This window comes from Taudactylus pleione, unplaced genomic scaffold (assembly GCF_031769625.1).
Source record: "Taudactylus pleione unplaced genomic scaffold, aTauple2 ptg000216l, whole genome shotgun sequence".
Taxonomy (NCBI): Eukaryota; Metazoa; Chordata; class Amphibia; order Anura; family Myobatrachidae; genus Taudactylus; species Taudactylus pleione.
In genome coordinates, this window is record NW_028284618.1 from 5,850,051 (window position 1) to 5,867,316 (window position 17,266).

At 44.2% G+C, this 17,266-nt stretch overlaps 1 protein-coding gene across 1 annotated transcript in view; it reads left to right on the forward strand.

The window, feature by feature from the left end:
* Positions 1–384: 384 nt before the first annotated feature.
* Positions 385–17,266, forward strand: part of TRDMT1 (tRNA aspartic acid methyltransferase 1) — a 53,392-nt gene continuing 36,510 nt past the window's right edge. The window contains exon 1 of the mRNA XM_088478649.1: positions 385–667. Within this exon, the coding sequence (XP_088334775.1) occupies positions 604–667 (64 nt within the window). The 5' untranslated portion in view covers positions 385–603. The remainder of the gene's footprint in view (positions 668–17,266) is intronic.

Below are 17,266 nucleotides of genomic sequence, written 5' to 3' on the forward strand. Positions count from 1 at the left end.
GTAGGATTCCCCGTCACCATGGCACCGTGTATGGCCCGCATTATTCCAGCAATGCTCATATTGTCCTGGATAAATCATTCAGTAAGAGTCATACAGTATTGGGTATATTTTTCCTGTTTTAAAAAAATGCACTTACCTATGCCCATCCTGTATGCAATGCAAACTACTCACACACAACTGCATCTCGCCTGGCGCACTGGCACATGTGGCACTGCTCAGCTGGTAACTGGCATAGCTCTGGCAATGGCATCTATCCACTGATTTGTAACCCACCGGCTGCAAGTGCATAATAAATAAGTAAAAACGTCAGTTTAATTGAATGGAAAAACAGAAAATGGTAATAATAACTGGTGCAATAAATAATGAATGTCTCGGTCTGGACGCCCCATTGCTGTACATGAGAGCTCTCTCTCCTCCAGGGACAGGGCAGGCCGAGGCATTACCAGTCACCCTGCACTGACACCTAGCAGCCTCATTCCCCAGCTGTGCACGCGGGAGAGCACCGGGAACGGGTCTGTACAACTACACGGAAGTCCCCGGTCTGTCCTGTGGTAGTGGAAGGTGGGAGCTCCGGCAAGGCCGTACAGACCGGGGGATCGAGTTATGGCTCCGCTCCGGGTGCTGGAGCTTTACAGCGGCATCGGGGGCATGCACTTCGGGCTGGCAGGTAACAAGCAGCCGCACTCACTGATGTCTGACGCCACCCTGTATACTTACATGTGTTTTACATGCAACATGCTTGTACATTACTGTGTATGTGTGTGGGAGCTCTCTCTAGAGATCCACACTGACAGGAGGTCACGTCACATACATGTACTGTACCTGATATGTTATTGAAGATACAGACATGAAAGATAATGGGCACAAGGTTAATTAGAAGCTCCTTCCTTACTCAGTGGTTTTGTTGACTTTTATGCCAGTCTCTTATATAATTTTAAGGTGCGTACACACAGGGCGATTTTACTGAGCGACTGCACGATTACGACATCGTAATCGTACAATCGCTTAGTAATCGTGCACTGTAATGCCGGAAACGAACAGCGATGTGCGCTCCCGCTGGTCGTTCCCGCCACTGTCCATCGCCTGAACATGCAGGCCAATCTGTCGATAACGACAGATTGGCCATGTTCAAGAATGAAGGCAGGTGCCTAACAGGGCTGGACTGGCCATTGGGCACTTCTGGCATATGCCAGAAGGGCCGATGGCCTAAGGACAGGCTTGAGGAGGGGTGAAGCAAAAGACACCCGACCTCCACCCAACGGCTCCAAAATCATTAAGATTTCACGGAGCCAGAAGGGGTGGAGGCGTGTATGGGCCACCGGCGGCTGTGCTGGGCCGAAAAGAGACGGGCATGCCGCGAGGCCAGCCCCCGTGACTCGCGGCATGCCCCCTCTACACGGAAGTGCAGGGCAGACTGCCAGTGCTGATGTACAGCACTAGTGTTCCCTCTAGCTCCGGCGCGAGGCAGGGCGCCGGAGCTAGAGAGGGCATGTCCGCGCGCGTCCGAGAAGGGGGCGTGGTCATCGAAAAGAGGGCGTGTCTATAAGACGCGTCCCCTTTTCGTCACTCTTGGGGGCGTGCCCGGCACTTATGGACACGCCAGGCAGCCCCCAAGCCTTGCAGACAGGGAGAATAGAAGCCGGGCGCATGCGCCTGGCGTCTGTTCTCCGGCGGTGACCGGGTCACCGCACATTTCTTCCCCCGCGGGACACTGCGACCCGCGGGTGAAGACTTTTCCAGCAGACTGTTAGGGCAGGGCGCTTTTTGCCCTCCTTCTGGAGGGCAGGGCGCTTTTTGCCTTCCAGAAAGAGGGCAGGGCGCCGCGCCCCGCTAAAACAGCCTAGCGGGAACGCTACAGCACCAGTCCGTCCGTGGTGCCTACACTGAACGACTGATCGTTCAGTGTAGGCACTACAGGGGAACAGGAACAACGGTACGATTACGATGTCATAATCGTACTGTCTTTCCTGATCGCCCACTGTATACGCACCTTAACACATTAACAGTACATGATAAAGTACGTGTTTACTTGTATTACATAGCATACTGAGCCATGGCTAAATAATAACAATATTTTATTTTTAAATCTTTAACTAAGAACGGCTTTAAGATTTCGGCATCAAAATTGCTCTTTTCACTGCGGAGAGTTGTGAGCAAATTTGTATTGTCCCTCACGGCAAATGCTGGGACTAGTGGTACTTACTATACAGACCTGCCTTTTATCTGCAGTGGCTGCTTAATCAGTATCGCCTGTATAAAGAAATATGAAATTCATAAAACATTGGATATGCACAGTAGCTGTCTAATGGATCTTCCCCATTGAGTTGGCCAGAGCTGCCGATAAGAGATACCAAGCAAACAGATGACCAAAGCAAAGTTGTTGTTGTTTTTTTTGTTTAACTCGCCACCTGTTTCTCCACTTTATCAGATTATTGAGTACCAGTGTCTTTATTGATGCATCGTGTACCAGACTTTTACCTACATTCTGGCCACGCATCTTGCCGCCATAAATGCTGCTGTGCTAACACTTTGAGATCACTCCTAGGGTTGGCCATCGAAAATGTCCTTCAGTGGATGGAATTGTCCACCATTGATGGTGCCATCTGTGTTTTACTTTGATAACAGAACACCACTGAGGGTTTGTACCATTGAGAACCATCAGCAGTGCAGGCAACAGCTGTAAAACCATAAATGTTGCTAATTTAAAAATGTGTTTATTATCCTAAAGCAACCCAGCATACAGGGATATAGTGAAGTATAATATCTGTTTAGGGTTTTTGCAAGCTTAAAAGGAGCTTTTATTCAAATGGTTGATACATGTTGTTTGGTGACCCATTTGCAAAATGACCGTATAGATGCAAGTTTCCTGCTACAAATCAGTGTTCGTAAGCATGAAAATTACCATATGTATGAATAATTACAGTTTGTTATATGTCCAGAAAAATATGGTATACAGGTTATATATAATTGTTACAGAAATATTCAGCAGTTCATGAAGTATGAAAATACCATTATGATAGGAATTTGCAGCTTATCTATTCCTAGAACTTTGAAATAGTAGCATTTGAAAGATTGATTATCACAGATAATTTTAGCTTTCGTGATTAGAAGTGAGACCTGAATGGGTATACAGGGTGGGGGGTGGCTTTGGATGGGTAGTCCAGTTTTTTTCTTACAAATGTTTTTTTTTATTTTTTCTTTACCACACTATTTTTAAGGTAACTTCAATTATGCTTTATAGTTTAATGTATTACAATGGTGAAACTTTTAACATGGAATGTCCGGGGGGTTAATGATCTTTGGTCTAAAATGATTAAGCAATATGGCCCTGATATTTCTTGTCTAATGGAGACGCATTTGGTCGGGAGTAAGGTACTAGCTCTAAAAAGACCATGGGTGGGATGGGCTTATCACTCCTCAAATACTTAATCGTCCAGGGGTGTCTCCATTCTTATTAATAAATCTGTCCCTTTTTCTTTTACTGCGGTCCAAACTGACTCTTATGGCAGATATGTGTTTCTGGATTGTGTACTGTATTCTAAGCCCATTTTATTGTTAGCAGTGTACATCCCCCCCCCCCTCCTTTTTCATATGATGTTTTAAAAAAAGCTGCTGAATTTGTGGCCCGTTCTCCAGATACGCCAGTGCTCTGTTTGGGAGACTTCAATAATATAATGGACCAGTCTATGGATAAGTGGTGTGAGTCTTCAAGTTCTCTTTCTAAAGGTGGTGAGGGCTTTGCTAAGTTTGTAACTGACTTGGGATGGGTTGATGCGTGGCGAGTTAAACACCCTGGAGTACAACAATTCTCCTGTTTTTCCTCCACGCATCACTCTTTCTCTAGATTGGATTTGGCCCTGGTGTCCCCATCTATTGTACCTAATATAACTAACATTGAATATAAAGCCAGAGGAATCTCAGATCACTCCCCACTTCTGGTAGAATTGAATATGTGTAGCCCTAGAGGTCTCCGTTTATGGAAACTACACCCCTCTTGGCTTCTTCAAATGGGTGCAGGTTCACAGCTGGAAGTTATGTGGGATGGCTATTTCACAGACAATGTGGGATCTGCCTCTGTAGCTAATGTTTGGGACGCCTTGAAGGCCTATTTACGTGGGTCTCTGATCAAAAGGGTAGCAGAATTGAAACATTTTACAGGGAAAAAGAACGTGTTTTGGAGATGGCCTGTAGAAATCTTGAGTTGGATTACTTGGGGGACAGGTTGGAATCTTAACGTTTAAAATGGTTGACTGCACAGACAGAGTGGACTGATCATTTGACAGATAGAATGAACCGTAGACTGTTATTCCGTTCTCATTTATATTATATGCAGGCTGACAGAACTGGTAGTTTTCTGGCACACTTGGTTCATGCTGATCGTCCTTCTGCTGTTGTCTCCGGACTAATTGGGTCTGAGGGCTCTATGGTCACATCTACACAAGATATTGCAGAGGTTTTTAGTTTATTTTATAAAAACTTATATCAAACACAGTTGACTGAGGACGTGAGTGCTTTGTCATTATATGTTGCTTCTGCTAGGCTTCCAAAATTGTCATCCGAGGCTCAGGCGTATTTAGATGCCCCGTTGACCCTGGAGGAGGTAGATGCTGCGATTAGTTCCTTTCCCGGTAACAAGGCACCCGGATCTGATGGGATTCCCATAGAGATATATAAAAAACATGCTTGTATCTTTGTTCCAAGACTTTTAGATCTGTTTAATGGGCTCTATGAAGAGAATTTGTTCTCTCCATCTATGTCTGAAGCCATAATTGTTGTGCTCCCTAAACCCGGGAAGGACCCTAGATACCCTGATTCCTATAGGCCAATTTCTCTAATTCCCACAGATGCCAAAATTTTGGCTAAGATCCTTTCTATTCGGCTAAACACTGTTATTACTTCGATTATTCACCCAGACCAGTCAGGATTTATGCCAGGCAAGTCGACGTCGGAGAACATTAGAAGGCTGCACACTCACTTACAGGCCTCCCATGGCGAGGAATCGTCCTCTGTTATTGTGTCATTAGATGCTGCAAAAGCATTTGACTCTGTGGAGTGGCCCTTTCTGTGGGAGGTCATGTTATGTTTTGGGTTTGGGCCGGTGTTCTTGAAATGGGTAAAGCTAATGTATGCGAACCCTACTGCCAGGGTGTCAGTGAATGGGTTTATCTCCCCATCCTTCAACCCTGTCTCGGGGCACAAGACAGGGTTGCCCCTTGTCCCCAACCCTGTTTTCATTGGCTATTGAGCCGTTAGCCTGTATTATACGTTCTCACCCTGATATTATAGGTCTACAATTGGGTAATAGAATGGACAAAGTTTCCTTATATGCAGATGATTTATTACTTTTTTTGTCTGACTATGTAACAGCTATGCCTGTGGTTCTTCAAGTCATAGAACAATTTGGAATTTTTTCTGGTCTTAAGATAAACTGGGACAAATCATCTATCCTTCCTCTTAGGGGGCTGTATCCGACTGTTCCCATTATCTTTATTTATTTATTTATTTATCATTATTATTGGCTCTTCCAAATTTCAAATTTTATTATTATGCGGCGCAGATGGCACATATACGGTTATGGCTTCAAGATGACTCCCCTAATGCCCTGCACGTTTTGTTGGTTTCTCAGATTTTCCCTAACTTTTACACCATTACAGGCCTTGCTTGCGGGTAGAATTATACAGAAAGGCCATCCCCTGTTGATGCAAGCTATTAAGATATGGAAATTGGTATCTAGTATTCTACAGTTTACAGGATTAGATCCAGACACTTCTCTATGTAGTTATCGTATATTACCTGAACTGGCCTCTTTACAGCTTGAGGTGACATGGGGTTCTAACGGTGTAACTATATTGGGTCATTTAGATGACACTTCAATTCTTAAATCTTTTGCACAACTCCAAGAAGCTCATCATCTCCCTCAATCATATTTCTATAGATATTTACAATTACGGCATGCTCTCTCGGCTCAATTTTCAGATGGCCCTCCTCTAATTCAAATATCCCCATTGAAGTCATTCCTTTTATCTTTAGGTCTCCGGAAGACGCTTTCTTACTTATACTCCTATATATTGTCTTATTATCATAAGGATAGTTTACTACATCTTAGATCAAAGTGGGAGAGAGATATTGGCCTTATAAGTGATACGGAATGGGATAATGCTCTAGAAGCTCCTCGTATTTCCACGACTTCTATAAGATTTCAACAGATTCAACTGTTTATTCTACACCGTACCTATTTAACTCCTGTACGTTTGCTAAAATTTGGGGGGAGAGCATCTGACATATGCCCTAAGTGTAAAATTAGTAGCGGTACTTTCTGGCACCTTCTATGGGATTGTCCAGTGGTTAGCATTTTTTGGAATAAGGTTCTGAGAGTTTTGTCCAATACAGGTATTGCTCCCACTTTAGCTACGCCATTGATGTGCTGTTTAGGCTCTATGGACAGTGGACAGATATCTTAAGCAATACATTGTCAATATGTGTACACTAGCTAAGGTATGTGTGGCTCGGTCGTGGATGGCTCCTACAGAACCAGATTATAATGCTTGGCTGTCCTTGGTCCGTACCACTGTTGAACATGAAAAACATGTGTTTATTTGTCGCAAAGCTGAGAAGAAGTATGAATGTATCTGGAGCAGTTGGCTTAAATCCTGTTATGCCCGTGCACTGCCTAATGATTGACCGGTATAATATTGTTAGGATAGTGAGGTAGATTGTTACTTTGTTGGAGGTAATGTGCTGTGTGATAAGTTGAGAGCAGAATTTATTGGGATCTAGTTAATTTTGCCAATTTTTCAGGTGTCATATTTGACAATATTCCAGTATTTGTATAGTGTGGTATATATATATATATATATATATGTTTATGTATGTATGTATATATATATATATATTTTTTTTTTCTCTATGTTTATTGTTTTGGTATACAGATTAATATTATATTTTTTATAAGCAATGGATCTGGGATGCAGTTTGTAGATCTAGGTTTTATATTCCAGATACTGTTATTTGATTATGTGTATATGTGTGCATATGTGTGTATGTATATGTGTGTATGTATGTATATGTATGTATGTGTGTGTGTGTGTGTGTGTGTGTGTGTGTGTATATATATATATATATATATATATATAGTGTTCTCTCTAGCTCCGGCGGCAGGCAGGGCGCCGGAGCTAGAGAGGGTAATCTTGTGCGCGCGCGCGTCCGAAAAGGGGGCGTGGTTGCGAAAAGGGGGCGTGTCTATAAGACGCGTCCCCTTTTCGTCATACTTGGGGGCGTGCCCGGCGCTTCCGGACATGCCGGGCAGCCCCCAAGCGCTGCAGAAAGGGAGAATAGATGCCGGGCGCATGCGCCCGGCGTCTATTCTCCGGCGGTGACCGGGTCACCGCATGTTTGTCCACTCGCGGGACACTGCGTCCCGCGGGTGAGAACGGCTCCCGCAGGCTGTTAGGGCAGGGCGCTTTTTGCCCTCCTCCTCTAGGGCAGGGTGCTTTTTGCCCTCCAGAAGGAGGGCAGGGCGCCGCGCCCCGCTAAAACAGCCTAGCGGGAACGCTATATATATAATTTATTTTTTTATTATATATTTTTTATTATTTATTTTGTTTGGTTATTTGTTAATGTATATCTATAAACCAATAAAAATTTACTCAATCTAAAAAAAAAAAAAAAAAAAGAAGTGAGACCTGAAAACAATAATGTGGGTATATAAAGAATAAGGAAATAATACTCTTGTTGAGTTATAAAATACATACTGTGGACATGGTTTCATGAGTGATGTCTGCCTTTTCCAGATAGAGATGGTCCGTATTCATAAGTGCTCAGTCACTGCCTTAGTGACTGTCTGCAGTGACAGGGGAACCCAGTACTGGAGCTTAGTGACTCTTACAGTACCTTGCAAATGTATTCAGCCCCCTTTGCAGTTTTCATGTTTTGTTGCCTCACAACCTGGAATTAAAATGGATTGTTTGAAGGTGTGCATCATTTCATTCACAGAACATGCCTACAACTGTGAAGTTGTGTTTTTTTTTCATATTGTGAATCAAACAACATTTAGGACAACATAACAGAAAACTTCAGCGTGCATAACTATTCGCCTCCCTAAAGTCAGTACTTTGTCGAGCCACCTTTTGCATCAATTACAACTGCAAGTCGCTTTGGATAAGTCTCTATGAGCTTGCCACATCTTGCCCCTGGGATTTTTGCCCATTCCTCAAGGCAAAACTGATCCAGCTCCTTCATGTTGGATGGTTTCCGCTTGTGAACAGCAATCTTTAAAGTCTGACCACAGATTCTCAATTGAATTGAGATCTGGGCTTTGACTAGGCCAATTTCCAACACATTTAAATGTTTCCCCTTAAACCACTCGAGTGTTGCTTTAGCAGTATGCTTCGGTCATTGTCCTGCTGAAAGGTGAACCTCCCGTCCCAGTCTCAAATCACAGGCACTCTGAAACAGGTTTTGCTCAAGAATATCCCTGTATTTAGCACCATCCATCTTTCCCTCGACTCGAATCAATTTCCCAGTCCCTGCTGCTGAAAAACATCCCCACAGCATGATGCTGCCACCACCATGTTTCACTGTGGGGATGGTGTTCTTGGGGTGATGGGATGTGTTGGGTTTGCGCCAGACATAGCGTTTACCTTGGTGGCCGAAAAGTAAAATTTTAGTCTCATCTGACCAGAGCACCTTCCTCCATACATTTGGGGAGTTGCCCACATGCCTTTTGGCAAACTCAAATCGTGTCTTCTTATTTTTATCACTAAGTAATGTTTTTTTTCTGGCCACTCTTCCATAAACCCAGCTCTATGGAGTGTATGGCTTGTTGTGGTCAAATGCACAGATACACCAGTCTCTGCTGTGGAACTCTACAGCTCCTTCAGGGTTACCTTTGGTCTCTTTGCTGCCTCTCTGATTAATGCCCTCCTTGCCGATCTGTGAGTTTTGGTGGGCAGCCCTCTCTTGGCAGGTTTGTTGTGGTACCATGTTCTTTTGATTTGATGGTGCTCCGGGGGATACTCAAAGATTTGGATATTTTTTAATAACCCAACCCAGAATTGTACTTTTCAACAACTTTGTCCCTGACTTGTTTGGAGAGCTCCTTGGTCTTCATGGTGTGATGCCTCTTGCTTAGTGGTGTTGCAGCCTCTGGGGCCTTTCAGAAAAGGTGTATTTATACTGACAGATCATGTGACATTTAGATTTCACACAGGTGGACTTAATTTCACTAATTATGTGACTTCTGAAGGTAATTGGTTGCACCAGAACTTTTGAGGGGCTTCATAGCAAAGGGGATGATTACATATGCACATGCCAATTTTCTGAATTTTATTTATAAAGATTCTTTTTTATATATATTTTTCTCATTTCACTTCACCAAATTAGACTATTTTGTGCAGATCCTTCACATAAAATTCAGATTAAAAAATAAATAAATAAATTACAGGTTGTAATGTAACAAAAAAGGTAAAAAGCCAAGGGGGGCGAATACTTTTGCAAGGTACTGTATGTGGTAAGAGAACAGCGTTCCAACATCAACTTGTCATTGCAGCAGAGGTTCAAGCCTTACGAACGGGATGCAGTTGATATGCCGGCGGACGGGATGCCGGCAGTTGAAATACAGATGCCGATATCCAGACGCCCAGCATAATGCTGATGCCGATAACCCGATGAATGTCAGAATACTGGTGTCGACATCCCGTCCGTCCTGACGTAAGTATGCACGCCCGGGGGGACTTAGGGTTAGGCACTTCCCGGGGGAGGGTTAGGATTAGGCTAGAGAAAAGGGGGGGTTAGGGTTAGGTATCCCCGGGGGGAGGTTAAGTTTAGGAACCCCCCCGGGAGGGTTAGGTTCAGGGTGCGGGAAGGGTTAGGCACCGTTGGGGGGAGGTTAGGGTTAGGCACCTGCCCGGGGGTGGTTAGGGTTAGGCACCCCCTCCCGGGGAGGTTAGGCTTAGGCACAACTAAGAGAAGGTTAGGGGGGGAGAGGGGAGGGTTAGGCTACTTACCACCCTAGTCGGGTTCTTCACCGTTCGGCCTTTCCTTTCGGTATTTGAACCAGCGGCTGTCTAATACTGATTCCTTACAAACACTGCACTGTTCTAGCTATTTTGTGACCCCCACTCTAATAGATATAAATAGAGAAAATGTCAAAGTATTGGTTAAACTGGTGCATGTTCATATAGTGTAACTAAAGGCAATCATCTTGCAGGAATTTTGATCACATGTGCCTCGATCTGATGGAGCTACAGGCTTGTACAGCAAAGCCCCCAATTAATACCAACAAGGCCCCTGCTTCATACAGCCTCCACACCACCCTGGCCTTAGCTCATTGGCAGAATAATATGTTTTCTGTTATGTTTTATGCTGTTATTACCCCACTGCATATCATACTTTGACATATTGCTCATCCCACCCACTGTAACCTATGTAGTGCGCCCAAAATGGCTGCCTCGCCTGGTACCTTCATGGTTTGGATGAACAAGTGGAAATATTGATTCCTTTGTATTGGGTTTTTAGCATTTCATGCTCTGTTGTATTTTGTATGTGGGTTGTTGTATTTCATAGTGTGCTTCTTGTATTATGTGATCTTGCACTTTGTACTTCATATTCTGTATCCATCCAATGTAACCGTTGTAGTGTGACCAAGATGGCTGCCTCCTTTTGTAATATGGCTGCTTTTCTGCCATTGAGTTCTTTTGGAGAAAAAAAGTGATTTTTATATGATTGATTTGTTCTTATGGATACTCTAACCTTCTCCGGGAGTAACGGTTGGCACAGTCCACAAATATTTGTTTCTCCAATCACAGGAAACTATTAGTCTAAGTTATGGTACCACCTTACATGTGATACGGTTGGCATACATTCTGCTTGAATGCACTGTTTCATTTTTTCCATGCATAACACTTCTCATTAATGGAAAAAAGTTTCACCTTCATCCACAATACGTTATTACAGTAGAAGTCTGGATCATGCAGGTGGTCTTTAGAAAACTTGAGATGAGTGGCAACACAGTTTTCATCATCTTCAATGTTTATTTATAAGGCACCGTAAAGCCTGCATCACCGCGCAGCCATCATACAAGTCACAAAAATATGAAGTGTGATAAAAGCACTGGAGAAGTGTGGAATGACTTCTATGTGTGCCCAGGTTCCTGTCCTATGTGTTTTAGCCCCCAGGAGAAGTCTGTTTTACAAACAGGTTTGAGTGTCAGCTTTTGGTAAAAGCCGGAGAATGGGTCCTGGGGGTGTGGATGTGAGAGAGAAGGGAGGGCTCCATCCACAGGGCCGTTTCAGGTATTAGGCCTTTCAGCCTCAGAGCAGGCTAATGAGTGATTACACCTGAAAGTGGCTCATAAGAGCTGTGTAATGTCTTGGTGCAGTGTCTCACACCTGGGAGAGCAGGCCCGCAGGTTAGCTTGCTCTGAGACACTGTTTGCTACAAACCCGAAGGTACTGTGGACGTGAACTTATTTTAGTGTTCTGTTAGTGAGGGAGCCTATTTTCTAGTTAGAGCCCAGACAGGCTAGGATCTGTTTTATGCTTCGTTTATTTGACTTTTGGTGTCACACAATAAAAACTTTTGCCGACCAGCTTGCACGAAAACCCACGACTGGAGTGCTGTTTCCTGGCTGCTGTGTGTAGGGAGGTGTCCATCTACCCCTGGAGAGGGACCCCCTACCCTGATCATATCACAGAAGGAATTAGCAAACTAGTATGTAATTTGCCGCTACGCTATCTAAAGTTGCAAGGGGCCCACTCCCTCTCTATCCGCCCATTCTCTCCCTCCCTCCCTGATGTCAACAGATGTATCGGTTGTGGACAATTTATCAGCTTGCTGCTAGGTCGATAGTGCCAAAGAACACAATGCGGTTGTGCGCCAGGGAGTGAGAAGTCACTATCCGACAGCACTTGGGCTGCCGGTTAGCTGGGGAGTAGAGAGGCTGTGAGGGGGTGTGGCCTCACAGCAGTATCAATCACAGTGCTGCAGCACTGACACTCTGCGAGCTCAACAGAGCTGAGATGCAGAGCTGTCCCCATGCCACTGCAAGGAGAGAAAAAGGGAAGCACTGCAGCCAAGCAGTGCACTCATAAATGGAGAGCCAGCACTCTGGTAGCAGGGTATGGACGGGAGAGCGGATCCAATGAAAACTGTTAGGGGGCGGAAGGTTTAGGGGTGATTATATAATAGATAAGCACAGTAGAAAAATATGGGAGCGGACCCTGATTGTAAGAGTTTAATATCTAAATTGAGACCAAGATTGAAGTATCAAGTGGGACACAAGTGTGGATGCAGCAGGAGAGAGTAGTGTATAAGTGATGAAGGAAAAGTCATGGAGGTAGTCAGTAGTAAAGAGGTGAGTTTATAGAGAGCATTGTTAGGTTGGAGTCTGGGTGAAGTAGGGCGTAGCAAAGGCAGAACGAGAGAAGTCTTGTAGGTGGGAAGAGGCCAGCGATGTATGCAGGGAGGCATTAGTGTGGGCTTTGTAGGGTTAGGCTACTGGAGGGGTGGTTTAGGCACTAGGGGTAGGGTTAAGATTAGGCTACAGTAGGGGAGATTAGGTATAGGACCTAGGGGGAGGAGTAGGGGGGAGGGTTAGGATTAGGCTACAGAAGGGGAGATTAGGTATAGGCCCCAGGGGGAGCGTTAGGGTTAGGCTACAGAAGGGGAGATTAGGTATAGGTCCTAGGGGAAGGTGTAGGATTAGGCTACAGAAGGGGAGATTAGGTATAGGCCCTAGGGTGAGGGTTATATTGATACCTTTTAAACAGTATCGATATTAGAGAGATTTGATTGCACAGACCAGATTGCCCATACCTCCCATTTCAATATAAAATAACTTTGTCACACAGAAACAGTTTGCGGTTCCAACACACACAAAGGTATTATATTGTAAAAAGGGTATAATCAGCCTTAATCTATACAATGCAGCTATATACAGGATAAAGACAAAGATACAATTACCAATACTTCGCCATGCGGTCTGGAACCAGGCTAACAGCTGTCTCTCAGATAGCTGGGTGTTAAGGAAGAAAAGAGAGGAAGAAGGGGGTTGGGATCCAGACTGCATAGGAATTTATAGGTGTACAATTTCCTTTGAACATAAGCTAAATACTCAGAGGGGCTCCCTATTGGCCCTTTATTACTGAGTCACAATGGTTGTTGCTATTCATTGGTTAGTAGATGGTTGACGTCACTGGAGGTTGAACTGTGTTAGAAGATCCCTTTGTCCTACCCTTGGCATGCAAATCTACAGGGGATGTGTACAGTGATTTTTACAGTATAGAGTATAATTCTTGGCAGGTCTTCATAACTCGATAGTGATCCCTTCCATATTCATTCTGTTGGTTTCATATTCCTGTTGAGACAGAGGGAAATCGGAGATACTACTCATGACCCATTTATCTTATTCCTAAACCCAGATATCATATAACTGCTATTTAACATGTAACATTCACTGTATACCTTTAAAACACATAAACCTCTATGTTTGGAACATTTATTGTGTAAGTGGGTGAATATTTGTATGAGAGGAAGGAGGTGTTTATGTACTGTAAAATGGCGCCTAACCGTTGTGAGCACAGAAGCATGGCTCGCCATTCACAATATGGCGAGTTGCGGGGGCATGGGATGCGTGTGCATGTATAGCGAGTATGTGCAATTGCGCGTGCGCAAGTGCGTGCACGAATGCGGCGGGAGCGTGTGTTCGCATAAAATGGCGGTGGACGATCAAATCGTCCAATGGATGTCGTGTTGCGATTCGTGCACAATTAATCGATCGCAACCAATTTATACGGTTTCGACAGTTAGGATTAGGCTACAGAAGGGGAGATAAGGTATAGGCCCCAGTGGGAGGGTTAGGATTAGGCTACAGAAGGGAGATTAGATATAGGCCCCAGGTGGAGCGTTAGGATTAGGCTACAGAACGGGAGATTAGGTATAGGCCCCAGGGGGAGCGTTAGGATTAGGCTACAGAAAGGGAGATTAGGTATAGGCCCTAGGGGGAGGGTTAGGATTAGGCTACAGAAGGGGAGATTAGTATAGGCCCTAGGGGGAGGGTTAGGATTAGGCTACAGAAGGGGAGATTAGGTATAGGCCCCAGGGGGAGGGTTAGGATTAGGCTACAGAAGGGGAGATTAGGTATAGGCCCCAGGGGAAGGGTTAGGATTAGGCTACAGAAGGGGAGATTAGGTATAGGCCCCAGGGGGAGGAGTAGGATTAGGCTACAGAAGGGGAGATTAGGTATAGGCCCTAGGGGGAGGGTTAGGATTAGGCTACAGAAGGGGAGATTAGGTATAGGCACTAGGGGGAGGGTTAGGACTAGGCTACAGAAGGGGAGATTAGGTATAGGCCCCAGGGGGAGGGTTAGGATTAGGCTACAGAAGGGGAGATTAGGTATAGGCCCCAGGGGGAGGGTTAGGATTAGGCTACAGAAGGGGAGATTAGGTATAGGCCCCAGGGGGAGGGTTAGGATTAGGCTACAGAAGGGGAGATTAGGTATAGGCCCCAGGGGGAGGGTTAGGATTAGTCATACTCACCCTTGGATCCTGCGTGGCTTCCGACAGAAGTAATTCTGACGTCACCACCGTACCCAGAAGACACCGCTGTGCCAGGTAAGTCACCACTAGACCACCAGTGACGTTTTTGACGATATTCTAATCATGTCCACATTTAATCTGTGTCAACGTGATGAATGCCGACATTACGACCATGTCGACATAATGAATGTTGACAACATATATCACCAGTCATACCCCATCTATCATACATGTAGTTTACCATAGAGACTTATTGCTATGGCTTACATCGCAAGCTGCTGTGCCATTCACCCATGTGAATTCGCCATATAAGTTGTTGGTGATGTAATACATGAAGTATCTCTTTTGGCCTGGGCTGCTTTAGCCATTTTGCTTGCAAACTATGATGAGTCTATCTCACAGAGTATTGCTTTGATCTAAAACAATTCACTTTCATCAAAGCTAATAGACCTTGACTCCTGCGCTCGTTGCCTAATTATTATTGCTCACAGATGTTATTATACCACCCATGTCATGCCAGTGCTCTTTATTCTCCTGTAACATAATAATCTTGTGGTATACTACACCCACAGTCCTTTGCTAAGGGTAGGAGTGGACTCCCCGTACATTCTCATCCTCACTTGGCGAACACATAATATAACAACCATTGTTATTGTAATGGGAAGTTCTGTGGAATCTTCAGGATCATTATAAATAAAGGATAATGAGACCCATTATTTACTTGTAAGCATTTTATTTTTATTTTTTTTAAATAGTGCAATTACAGTTGCCAAACTCCAAAAAGATAACAAATGAACAAGTGACATTAAGGATCCATCACACCGTATCCATCAGATTTTCCAAACACTAGTTTTATCTCCGTAAGACTCTAAATTAGCGGTGCCCAAGTGGACAGTTATTATCTGCTGGTCAGTCATAGTCAGTGACTGTTATACTGTGGCACAGTGTAGCTGCACCAACACTGGGCGCTGCTCCCTAACAGCAGAATTGTCAGCCACAGTAACCTTCCCCACCATGTCACCACACTTCAGTCATCATGACCTGTGATTGGTAATGCCCATAAGCTTGTATGACCATAATCATGGCACATTTAGAACCAGTAATTGCTCACTGATCACCAAAACTACTAGTATTATCTTATCGATCACCAAAACTACTAGTACTATCGCACTGATCACCAAAACTACTAGTACTATTTCACTGATCCCCAAAACTACTAGTACTATCGCACTGATCACCAAAACTACTAGTACTATCTCTCTGATCACCAAAACTACTAGTACTATCGCACTGATCACCAAAACTACTAGTACTATCTCTCTGATCACCAAAACTACTAGTACTATCTCTCTGATCACCAAAACTACTAGTACTATCTCTCTGATCACCAAAACTACTAGTACTATCTCTCTGATCACCAAAACTACTAGTACTATCTCTCTGATCACCAAAACTACTAGTACTATCTCACTGATGACCCAAACTACTAGTACTACCTCTCTGATCACCAAAACCAGTAGTACTATCTCACTGATCAACCACTAGCCCTGTATCTTTAATATACCAGCCACTAGCCCAGTCTCTTTATTCCACCATCCGCTAGCCCTACAGTATTTCTCTAATCCACCAACTGCAAACACTAGACCCATCTGTTGACTAAGTTCTTGCACCTATCTAAATTATTATAAAATTACTATATTAGAGATGAGCGTTATGTTGAGAACTGTTCTGAATATGGCCAGAAAGGTGTTCGCAGTTCTACCCCAACCACATAGAGTAGAGCGAATTGCCCATTGTGGTCTCAGCATTATTCATTATGTACAATGCATATGTATAAATACTGTGTGGACTGGGTTTAAAGGTCACACCTCTGCAGAATAGCCTGTAACATTGTGAAACTTTGCAGAGATTTCGCAATTCTCTACCCTGTACTTCTAAGACTGCATGGCACAGCTTTCAGATTTACTGTCCAGTAATGTTAATGAGAAATGCAAGCTTAACAAAGATGTGGCAACCTTTTTTGCAGAGTGGGTAACCCACATTATCATAATATCTCTTAATTTCGTTATTTAGGCTAGGGTGACTTCAAGTTATTTACAGATAGGTCCACATACATCTAGCCTCCTTGCTCGTTAAACAGCCTTCTAGTCATGCCATGCCGTGGTGTGACTCAGTAGCGCCAAGTGTCTTTTTACCTTCAAATGCGTCTTATTCGCACAACGATGCAAATAGATTGCACAAGCAGCTTATGCTGATTAAAATGATATGCAGCATGCCTATGTTCTGTGTGTGAGTGCGGGTGTATCTGCATGCGAAATGCTACGTTACAATGTCAGCGGCTGTAACACTGTAACGTAGTGTTCAGCATGCAGATACACCCGAGTCACACTAAGCTCCCGCGTTGTGTGGAGCGACGTCTAGCGCACGGAGGATAGCTGTATATTGACGCATCTGTATCTGTTATCCTCATTAACAGTGTCAAGAAATTTGTTCATGGAAATAGTTGTATTTCAACAAAGCTTAGCGCAACCAGCATGGTGGTAAAATCAGATTTGTGCAAAAACTTTGGTTTGCTGGGCACACAGTGCACCCACCCTCGGGGGATCATGCCACTGCAAACCTAGAAGCACTCTTAGATATGTGCAGAGGCGGATTTTAGGGCTGCTGAAGAGCTGAATGCAGGTCGGTTTTGCGGATGTATGTGTTACATGCTTTGCACTGTGCAGCTATGG